This window comes from Rissa tridactyla, chromosome 5 (genome assembly GCF_028500815.1).
Source record: "Rissa tridactyla isolate bRisTri1 chromosome 5, bRisTri1.patW.cur.20221130, whole genome shotgun sequence".
NCBI lineage: Eukaryota > Metazoa > Chordata > Aves > Charadriiformes > Laridae > Rissa > Rissa tridactyla.
Window position 1 is genome coordinate 49,404,408 of NC_071470.1, and position 10,980 is coordinate 49,415,387.

The 10,980-nt window shown below is 52.7% G+C and overlaps 1 protein-coding gene across 2 annotated transcripts; it reads left to right on the forward strand.

Moving 5' to 3' along the window:
- The first annotated feature begins 3,932 nt into the window (after positions 1-3,932).
- On the forward strand, positions 3,933-10,437 carry PPP1R3B (protein phosphatase 1 regulatory subunit 3B). Of its 2 annotated transcripts, none has more exons than XM_054203674.1 (2): positions 3,933-3,995; positions 6,946-10,437. In XM_054203674.1, exons 1-2 carry the CDS (start codon positions 3,982-3,984, stop codon positions 7,835-7,837), a joined length of 906 nt encoding a protein of 301 aa, XP_054059649.1. In that variant the 5' UTR covers positions 3,933-3,981; the 3' UTR covers positions 7,838-10,437. The 2 variants fall into 2 exon arrangements, with proteins under 2 accessions (XP_054059649.1, XP_054059650.1); XM_054203675.1 differs by lacking the exon at positions 3,933-3,995 and adding an exon at positions 4,141-4,877.
- Positions 10,438-10,980: the final 543 nt, after the last annotated feature.

A 10,980-nucleotide genomic window follows, 5' to 3' on the forward strand; every position in this document is an offset into this window, starting at 1 on the left:
TGTGTTTGCTGTGACCCAACAGGAGCTGGACAGGGGCCTGGGACCACAAGGAGCTCCCAAGCAACACACGTCAGACCTCAGTACACAGCTGCAGCTAAGACTGATTTGGCTGGTGAATCACAGAGCGAGAGAAGCTTTGTTTCCTACAGATTTCTGTCATGTTGTCCCTCTCTTCTGCTTTCATTATCCCAGCTTTCTCCACCGCTCCAAGACCAGCTCCGTGACACATGCTATAGCTGGCCAAGTGCCTGTCAGTGCCATCTGGCCAGCTGGTGCAGACACTGACTGGCCAGCGGGACACCGCAACCAAGTCCCACTCCACTTTTGCTCGGTGAGGATGTTCACTGGGTCTCTCCCCACCAGCTGTTGATTCTCACAAAACTTAAAAGAGGTCTGTAAGCTCCCCCCGTCAAGCGTGGCTGAAACCCACCGGTACATCGAGAAGGGACAAGAGAGGACTGACGGCCAGACAGACACAGACATGGAGACATCCTTTCTGGATGATGGTACGTCATGCTGCTGATGGCCATCGCTCCTGGGGCACTGCACTGAACTGGCCTGGCTGCCTCTCCCGTTGTACACCTGTGCTGCCCAAAACAGCCTGTGTTGTTTCGGTCAGGCTTTCCTCCCTGACCACATGCCCTTGATGACAAAAATTTTTCCAAAATTAGTTTCTCTCTTTGCATTTTGATATGAGGCAACATCTGATTAAAATTGCTCCAGAGTTACCCTCACAGCCTTGTCATAGGTGGACTTTTAAAATAAACCTTCCTCTGCTTGGTGCAAGCATCACGGCCTGGCTCAAAGGCAGCAGCAGTTTCTCAGCCCTGACAATTTGGAAATTGCTGGCAAGCGCCAACGTTGCAACAGCATCAGCCGCACCACCATGGCAGGCACCATCTGCCTCACGGGCTGCTGCAGCGAGCGCAAGGAGCGTGGCACCTTTGCTGCCACCCCAAGGACTTCCAGCAGCCAGGGATGGAGATCTCCCCCCAGACCACACCACCGGGCTCTCCTGGACAAGCTGGGGCTGCGGTTGGGTGTGGAGGGAAGTGCAGGGAGCCGGGGCCCCTGTGCCCATCGGCAGCGATGAGGGATGGCAGCTGGGCTGGTGGGGAGAAGAAGGTAGCAGGAGCGGGCTGCTGATCTGGGAGAGGGCACAAGCGGTGGGATGGGATCTGAAAGGCCCCTTCCAACCTACACAATTCTATGGGTCTATGATTCTATGGCAGCAGCCCCGGCGCAGCTCCCTGGGCAGTGCTGTTACATCAGCTGCCCCAGTGGTTTACAACACTCGCCCTTGAGCCTTGGCCCTGCAGCCTGCTGCGGTGTGGACACGTTGCACAACACCCCCAGCCCTGCTGCCCTTCCCTGACGGGGCTGTCCGGTGGCCAGTTGCTGGGAGGCTGAGCTGTTGCAGCATCATGCTGGTTCCCGACAGGGAGGAGAAGATGCTCCATCCACTCCTGCCTCTAACAGGGCACCAGAGAAGGTGGCAGGACCAGAAAGGGTCCCCAAGGACCTACTCAAGCCTGCTGGTAGAGGTGGGTCTTGAGGGAGTGTGGTGGGGAAGGAGGGCTGACCGACAAGAGAGATGGAGAAGCTCTGCCTCCCCTCCTGCAGCATCCCAGGGGTGCAGGAGCCACCACATCCTGTCCCAGAGGGCCCTGGGGTAAATCCTGAAGCTGAACTAGGAATAAACCCCAGACCTGATAGAAGAGTGGGACCCTCCTTCCAGAGCTGTCTATCATGGATGGGACTGGCTCTGCAACACTCCCTCAGGGAGAAACACCCCTGGAGCCTCTTCCCCATGCCATGGAGCAAGCTCTTCCTTGTCCCTCATCAAGGCGGGAGGGGTGTAAAGCTGTGGGGAAATCACAAAGACCACTGTGCAAGGACCCAGCACAGGGCTAAATATAGCCACTATCTCAACTGCCCAAAGATAAGAGCCTGTGTCCACAGCCCGCCACAACGCCCTGCCCTGGCTTCCACCTACCTTTGCTTTGGGAGCAAACACAGAGCAGCAGTTGTGAAACACCCTGCCCTGCTCATGGCAAACAGGGCTTGTATCTCAGAGCAGAAACGCACCCTCAGCCACCTCGCATATCTTCCTTCCCTGGCGCTGGGGGGGCTGGCCAAAACCCACACCGCTCAGAGGCTAACCGCCATCTCCACCAGCACCTCCGTGGTACTGAGCAGCAAGCAATGCACAGGAGAAACCTACGTCAGGGTAAAGCAGTAAGTATAAGTCAGGTCGGGGCTTCCCTATTTTTGGGCTCATCCCGTTAAACTCACCACTTCCACCTGAATCTCTCTGGTGTCCCAAGATCAGTGGCGCTGAGCCAGGCAGTGGTCGCCCTGCCTGGATAAGGGGAGGCAGCAGTGGAGAGGGCCCATGGGCTGTGACCACTTTATCGTGTCTCTGCCTCTTGCTGCCAGGCAAATCGGAACATGGTTCCCTCATCCCTGCTGTAAACCCCATCACTAAGTCACACGTGCTGAAATCCCACCATAGCCTCGGCACATAAAATATTGCTGGAAGTCTGCAAGCCTCCTGCAGTAGATACACCTTTCAGCTCTCTCTCCCCCATTTTAAATCTTATCACTGCCTTTATCTGAAAAGGGCTTTTAAAACAAAAAAACAGCATGGGTTTTTTTTCCCCCCCTCAACAAAATCATTTTGCCTTGCAGAGTAACATGTTTCTGAAATGGCAGCTTCCAGCAGGAAGTCTCTGGCTTTAACAATAGCTGTATGTGTTTCCACAAGTTAATTGAAAACAAATGTTGACACTTCAATCCTGCTTTTGTGCTCTCTCAGGGAGTCGAGAGTGAGCAGCACTGCTTGCAGCTGTGCAGTTAGAGGCCAGATGTGGCACAAAAAGAGGAAAAGACTATTATCCCCACTATTGCTGTGGGGAGAAGGTAGATGCACCATCCCCACCTTGCAGCAGGCTTTACAGCCTCCGCTGCTCGCCCAGGGAGGCAGCAGTTGTCCCCAGAGCCGCTTCCCTGCCGGGGTGGCCAGTTCTGTGTCCACCTTCCGCGTGGGGGAGGACACCGGGCTCTGCCAATGCTGACCCAGGAGCCCTCCCGGGGAGCCAAGACAGGCACTGGCAGCAGGACCCCTTGGCCCAGTCGGCCCTGCAAAGCAGCAGGGGTCTGTGCCAGAGCATCGCCTCGCCCGACAGATGTTTTCAGGGTGCGGGAAACACCTTCCCAGCTGTGCCCAGACAGGGGCTCCCATGGGAAAGGGTCTCTGTGACAGCTGTGTTTCTTTCTACTGTAACTCACCTCTATGAGAAAGTAATTTTTTTTCCACTCCACACTTACAGATATTGTCTGGAAAGAGGATTTTGGAGTATCCTCTGGCGTTTTCTCCCTAGCACCATCCGGCACTTTGGTCACAAGTCGTGGCCGTGTGAGTAGCCCTCCTCCCCACCCGTCCCGGCGCACCCAAACAAGATCAGTGCCCCTCAAAAAGGCTTTCCTGCCTCAAGAACATATTCCTGCAGTTTTCGCCCTTATCTCTGCTCATTTGCGACGTCCGCCCCGCCCTGCTCTGTCCTCCTGGGCCGGTGGAGACAGCACCGTGACACCGGCCAGGGGCTGCGAGCATCCGAGCCCTGATACCGTGCCGGTGCCTTCTCGACAAAACAAGGGAGCCCTGCTGGGGGCCGGCTTGGCGAGGTCCTTCTGCCAAAGGACAGGGTCCCCGGGGTTTGAAGCCGACGCCGGGTCGGGCAGCGCTGCCCGGTCCCAGCTCCCCCCGCTCCCCCCGCGCCGCCTCCCCCGCCCCTTCGCGTGCCGGTGACCGGCGTCCCATTGGCCCCCCGCCGGGCTGAGAGCGCGCTGATTGGCTGCGGCGCGGGCTGGCCGGGCGGGAGGGACGGGGTGGTGCGGGCGGGCGGGCTTAAGGTGCCGGGTCCGGGGCTACTTGGACGGCGGCGGCGAGCTGGGGGGGAGGGCGTCGGGACCGGCCTCATGCACTGCACCAGGTATGGCCCCGCCGGGGCGTGTGTCCTGCTGCCGCCGGCAGGAGCGTCCCGACCTGCTGCCGTTTGCCTTCCCGCGGTGCGGTGCTGCTACCCGGGGGTGGGGGGGGGGTGTGCGCTACACGGGACGCCCCAGGCTTAGGCTGCCCGGGTGAGCCGGGAGCGGTGGCGATGGGGCCGTCCGTCTGCCGGGCTATGCCCTGCTGCCTCCCCCCGGGCTCGCCGGGGTGGTGGCGGGCGGCTCGGCGGGGTCGCGTCGGGTTTCCAGCGCGGGTTTGGCTTGTAGAGCAGAAGGGACGGGATGCAGCGGGGGGATCGTACCGGCCGGACCTCCCGTGAATGTCTGTGGGAGCTGCCGTCGGAACAGCTCGGCCTTTCCTGAAGCGGAGCAGAGGAGGAGGAGAGGGCAGAAAACCCGAGCGCTGCTTCATCCCGCAGCGTGTCACCTCTAAAAACTTGTGGCTTTAGCAGCTGCTGCCCGTCCAGCCCTCTGCAAGAGGGTCCCCTGCTCCCCAACAGCGCTGGGAGCAGGGTGGAGGCAATCGAAGGGGTTTGATACGTGTAGCTGTAAATAATTCCTTTGCTCTGACTTCCTTCTTCCTAGAAATAGAGGACGGAAGTGTGAGTGGTGACATTGCCTTCTGGAGAGGGTAAAGCTGCGGGAAGATGTCCCCAGGCAGAATCTGGTCTGTCCTCCTTTGGAGAGGAGGGGGAAAGGAATGGGCCCCTGTACCTGTGCAGGGCTGCCTGCCTTCACCCCTTGCTTCCCAGAGCTGCCTTCCCTGTGTGCGCTCTCAAAAGTATTTCCCTGCTGCCACTTTCAAAGCATCTGAAGTTCAAGACAGCCAATGCTAGCCCCAGAAGGGAGACCTTCCTCTGTTAGCTGTGAGTTGGCCATCAGCAGGCTTTCAAGAGCAGAAAGAGGTGTCTGGGGTATCAAATGAGCTGAAAAAAGACAGTTCGTAAAAGCATGCAGCTCAGCCTAATAGTAGGTACGAGAAGCTCTTACTATTGTTCTTAGCTTGGAAAAAAGCTCCAGGTAATGCAAATCAGGCTGGATATTTCATGCCTTCATTCTAAAAATGATGAATAACCAATGCTTACTAAGAAATATGACTTCTCAGCAGTTATGGGAATTCAGCTGAATAAATTTTCCTAGGAAAAGATGCAATGCAGATGAAACTGGCCCAAGTAAGGCAGAAGCGTTGGAGGCTGCATTAGTTTAAAGGAGGAAATGACCTATATAAAGCGTGTGTGAACAAAAACTTGGCAGAACCAGGTAGGGATGAGCAGAACGGTGTTAGCAGACAGGTGGATCTGCTGTCTGTCTTGTATAGCTGCCCTTGAGCGGGAAGGAGGCAATGCAGAAGGACCTGGCTGGTGGGTGTGTTGGGAAGCCAGCCTTGGCACATGTGCTCTGAATAAACAGATGCCCCTGCTGAATGGATGCTGTGAGAGCCCGCTCAGAGCTGCTCTGTTGGTGTTGCAGGGTGGGGAGTTAAAGCACTGAATTGGAGAGCGTAGTTCTTGCTTTTTCTTGGCACGGGAATGACGATCAAGTACTAGAGCTGGCTGTATGTGGCTTTGGCAGCAGGAGCTCTGCTGTGTCATGTGGCTGCTGCTACTGCTGCTGGCTTGTTCCGCTCCGTGGGGTGGGAGCAGCTTTGGAGCCTGGTCTGCAGCCAAACAGGGAATTTTTATTAAGGGAATACTCTGTGCTTAAGGTCAGCTGTAACGCAGTTGACTTAAGGGGAATGCGTATGATAAATCTGTCCAGCAGTTTATCCAGAGACAGGCCAAAGAGATTCTGCCAATTGCCTTCAGCCTAACCTCAGTGTAAGGGCAGGAGCAATAGGTGCGATGGTCTGGGAGCTGCCTGGCTGCAGAGGCAACTCCAGGGCTATATCTGGCAAGATGCTGGGTGGGAGCTGCCCTGGAGCAGGTACACGGAGAAGAATGGTGCTGCATCCCCGGAGGAACAGGCTGGAGGCAGGGAGGCTGTGGTGGAAGGGCACACAGCCTGTGTTTTCCTAGGGAAGGACTTGTTTCCAAAGGCTTGGTCAACCTTGAGTAGGTGACTTGTGTTTGGCAGAGCCCTGTGACTATATGGATGATTCCCAGAGGCTCAGCACGAGCACAGTGGAGGCTTGAGGGGTGAACTCTGCACTGGAGGTGGAATCTGCTGGGCCATCTGAGCTGACATGTGTTTTAAAGTGCAGTAGTGGGAAGAAAGCAGCTCCTCTGTAGGTGTGGAGCTATGTCAGCTGAGTCTCTACCCTGCTGTTGTATCAGACTGTCGCTCTCCTTACAATACCACTTGCAGGCATTTTAGACGGAGCAGTTCTGGGAGACAGTGATGAGCAAAGTATGAAGCTCAACCAAACAAGTGCTTTTTAGCCTCTAAAAATACCAGGTATTTGGTGTTTTATGAAAGGTGAGGTCAGTTGTGTACAGTGGCTTGTGACAAACTGAGTTCCTGCCCCTACAAAAGCATCCTATGCCCTGGGCAGAGTCTCTCCTGGAGGAAGGGGAGTGCAGCAGGAATAGTGCTTTATGTAGCATTGAGGTTTGATAACTTCTGTTTTTTGTGGACATCAGCAGGACTGAGGTGTGGGCTTTGCTTTGGGTCAGAAATGCTCTGGAGCCTGCTATTGCTACCTTAGCAGGACAGTGCTTGTGTGTGCCTTCAAATGGTGACTGTCCCTGCAGCAATTGGAAGAGATCTTTAAGTGCACAACAGGCTCTGGTCCTGCCACTTCTGCTGTAGCATGTTTCTCACGGTGTCTGTAAATCACACCATGCAAGTACCTGCCTTTAAGCTTGAGGGACTTGTGGGGTGGATGGAAGCAAGTTTCTTTGAAATGGCTGGTGGGAAGTGGTGTAGCATTTCTCTGTCAAAAGTCATATTAAAATGCCTCTCTAACATCAACTGACCCTTCTTCTTATCTTCCAGAGTATTAGACTATTTTCCTCACAAACAAGCAATGGCTGTGGATGTAGCAATGCAGCTCTACCTGTGCTCTTCACCCTTGCGAAGAGAGAAGCGTGCCTGCAAAATTGCTCCGAAGCCAAGCAAGCCGTTGCGGCCCTGCATCCAGCTGAGCACCAAGACCACACTGAATGGGCCAGAAGAGGCAGCAAACTCCTTCACACACAACAAAGTGAAGAAGAGGGTGTCGTTTGCAGATAGCAGAGGCTTTGCTCTGACAATGGTGAAGGTGTTTTCAGAGTTTGATGATCCGCTAGATATTCCTTTCAACATCACTGAGCTGATAGACAACATTGTGGGCCTGACAACAGTGGAGAGAGACAGCTTTGTCCTGGATTTTGTTCAGCCCTCTGTGGACTACCTGGACTTCAGAAACCGCCTCCAGGCAGACTGTGTCTGCCTTGAAAACTGTATGCTAAAGGAGCGATCCATTGTGGGAACAGTGAAGGTAAAGAATCTTGCTTTTGAAAAGACTGTGAAGATCAGGATGACATTTGACACCTGGAAAAACTTTGTAGATTACCCATGCCAGTATGTCAAGGATACGTATGGAGGGTCAGATAGGGACACATTTTCCTTTGACATCAGCTTGCCTGAGGGAATTCAGTCCCACGAAAGAGTTGAGTTTGCCATCTCCTTTGAGTGCAATGGGAAGGTGTACTGGGACAGCAACAGGGGCACAAATTACAGGATCATACGGTCAGAACTGAAGTCTGCCCAGGAAGCCATCTGCCCCCCCCGGGGCCCTGACTTCGTCAGTGCCTTCGACCAGTTTGGGAGCCCTCGGTGCTCCTATGGCCTGTTTCCTGAGTGGCCCAGCTATTCAGGCTATGAGAAGCTAGGGCCTTACTATTGACCCAAGGACAAAGTCCTGATTTGACTAACTGTTGCTGGCATGTTGCAGGCCTCGGAGCTGGTCTGAACATGAGGTGTACGGAAAGGTGGAAGAAATATGGCTCCACGTAGCTCTGCATAAGCCTCCCAGCAAAACCAGATGTGCCATGCTCTGCTGGCAGTGGGCTTATAGTCAGGAAAGCATCTCTGGCGTAAAGGGCTGCCTTCCCTGTCTCAACTCGGATAACTGGCTCTCCGGATGCTCAAAGGACCAGGAGCCGTTGCTCGTGTGTCTCTTCAGTGCTGCTACTCCTTCCTCTTCTATAAAGCTGCTAGTCTCCAGGGAAACACTACAGTGCTTATATTGTCTGTCCAAGCTATGTAGTGGTGGCTGGTTTGTATTGCTTGCCTAGTGTTAAAAGGCTTTTTCAAAATATGTTCTAGTATTAATTTTTAGTAGGCTGTACTGCAGCTGCAGGCTTCTCCTTGCAAAGCTAGCCCATGCCTGTTGGGAAGCGGAGTGGTTGGCTTGCAGGGAATGGAGTCCTCTCCTTGCACGCGCCCTTGTAATGTGAAGTCCTTCCTACTGGAGGCAGAAAGGGTGTTTTGGAAATGAAAATGCAACTGTGGTGACAGGAAATGTGGCCCTACAGCCTGCCATATTAGGAGACGTATGTGCCTGTGGGAGAGGATCTGATCTGCTTAGTCACCAGCTGTTTTATCAGCTGATCTTGAAAAACTCTCATTAGACCCTTGGTGTTACCAAAAATAGAGATCAGCTGTAGCTATGTGGTGCTTGTAACACAGCTGTGGGTTGACAGCCTTGACTGTTGCCTTCAAAACCTTTCTGTTTCATTGATCACTTGTGATTGAAGATGCTTTTTCTCTGTGGACATCTGAAGTCAGCTGTTGGCCATGCTGGGCCCTGAAAATACAGTTTGTCCTCCTGTGGACTGTAAAACAGGGCTTTGTCCAGCTGGGGACCCAAGTCCTGTGCAGGAGGCTGTGCTCAGGTGTTGCAGGAGCTAAATGCAAACGGGCCACATGGCTGCTCTTTGATATGTCCTGTTATAAGAAGATGACTGTGTACCTACTGTGGTGGAAGTGCCTTGACTGAGAAAGGGGTGGTGCGTGCGATCCCAGCAATGCTTTGGGATAAACAGGCTTTGGAAATTATGTTGCTTTTTAAAGAAAAAAATCTCCTAATGATTTGTTACTCTGTGGCATGGACTGCTTGGCAGCTAATGGCATGGCACTGATCACATGTGAGGCTGTACTGGATGAACATCAATGTGCTGGGCTTCCATCACTGTTGTAGCTGCCATTTCAGCCTGTAAATGCCCAAGCTTTGCATCTCTGAGTCTGTAAGTGGCTGGCCCTACCTGTGTGAAGGAGTGTGAGATGTGGGGTTATCCTGACACCAGCCTGGATGTGAAACAAATCACTGATGTGAGCCATTCCTATCTTCAAAGAGGTGGCTTGTCTTCTGGGCCTGTGCTGAGGTGGCCGGCTTGTGCAGTGCCAAAAAGCCTCACAAAGCTTTCTTGCCTGCTAGTTGAGCAGAATAACTTAATCCCTCAGCTCAAAGGGAGGGTGCCAAATAGTTTGTAGAAATAGGGGTCAAGGGAATCTTACTTTTTGTAGTGCATAAGCTTTATATAATTTTTGGGTGCCTATAATAGCCTATGGATGGGCTGGAGAGAAACAATGGGGTGGACTACTTAACTTTTTAAACCTAGCTTTTAATTCGGGAGACTACTGTATAAAATACTTACAAGCTGTTTTACCCTAACCTAGAAGGGATACTATGACCACTGTTGGATGCCAAAAGGGACAAGAAGAGCTTGCAGGAAGAATAGCTAACCTTCAATTGCTGCTTTTTCAAAAACATCAATGTGTGTCATCACTGTGCTTGATCACTTAGCCCAGGCGGTAAGTCTGCTTGCTGGCCCAGAGCTCATCAGGCTTGGTTCCTCTGTTCAAGAAGCTTCCTGAGTCAGCCCTTATAACCTGCATCTGGTCTCCCTTGAAGGGACTGTTGCCTAGCTTGGCTTGAACCTGGCTTTAAACTTAACACAAGTCTGAGTGACACTTCTTTCTTTTATTTAGTGTATGGTGTTTAATGCTGTAAGACACTGACTGTAGAAAAGTCATGTTCTCCTGGCATGCTGTCATGCCTATGGAGAGCTGTTTGTGGGCTGAAACAAGGCATGTATGTCTGGGGTGCTGTGGATGGTGCTATCTCCTTATGGGCCTGCTCATTTCAGGCTGTGGATGGGGGTGTGCTTAGGGAGGAACATGAAAGATAAGCTAGAAGAGCAATGCCATAAGTAAAAGCAAGGCTGGGAACTGACTATTTGACCAATAGCAGTTTAAAAATATTACTTGTGGCCTTTCCCCTTTTCCCTTTTTCCATTGCCAATGTGAACATAGAAGTGAGGGGTTGCTGTCCTCGCTCTATGCCTGGAAGTGCCTTGTGGGGTGTTTTGCATGTTTGTTTTTAAAAGATATTTTTGTACACAACATTCAAATGGAAAATGCACTTTATAATTGCCATGTAATGACTCTTTTAAAACTATGGTTCTGTTTTTATCTGATTGTTAAAATAAAGGTGGAACAAAATGTTGGCTGTGTACCTTTCCATCTTATTTAAACACCCATGGGGCTGGGGAGGTGATTTGGACACAGGACCAGCTTCCTGCAAGTGGCCATTGGCAGGGAGGAGCACGCGTCCACAGTGGCCTCCACTGCCTGAAACAGGAAAGAGCTGCCTTATTCCTGCTGCCTTCCTGCCAACACAAATGCTTCCAGAGCCTTCGCAGCAGTGGGAAGGAGGAGAGGAGCCAGGCCCTTGTCTCCCTGCTCTGAAGTTTCTCTGCTAACCACTGTGTTCCTGAACTACTCTTCACTCAGTTCCCTGTTTGCAGTGCCAAGAACAGCCTTTTCAGGTTTTTCCGCATTTATTTTAGGTCAGTCTTAGTCCTTCCCCCTACCTGGGTGGGTCTGGGATCAATGCTTTCTCCCTGCCTGGGTACTGGGGTGTAATGGGTGCTAGGAGAGGTGTTGCACTAGGAGGGTCAGGCTCTGTTCCAATACCAGGATCAAATGAATGTCAGACCCTTCTTCACCTCAAACTAGTTGTTCCTGTTGTTACTGCAATAAAAA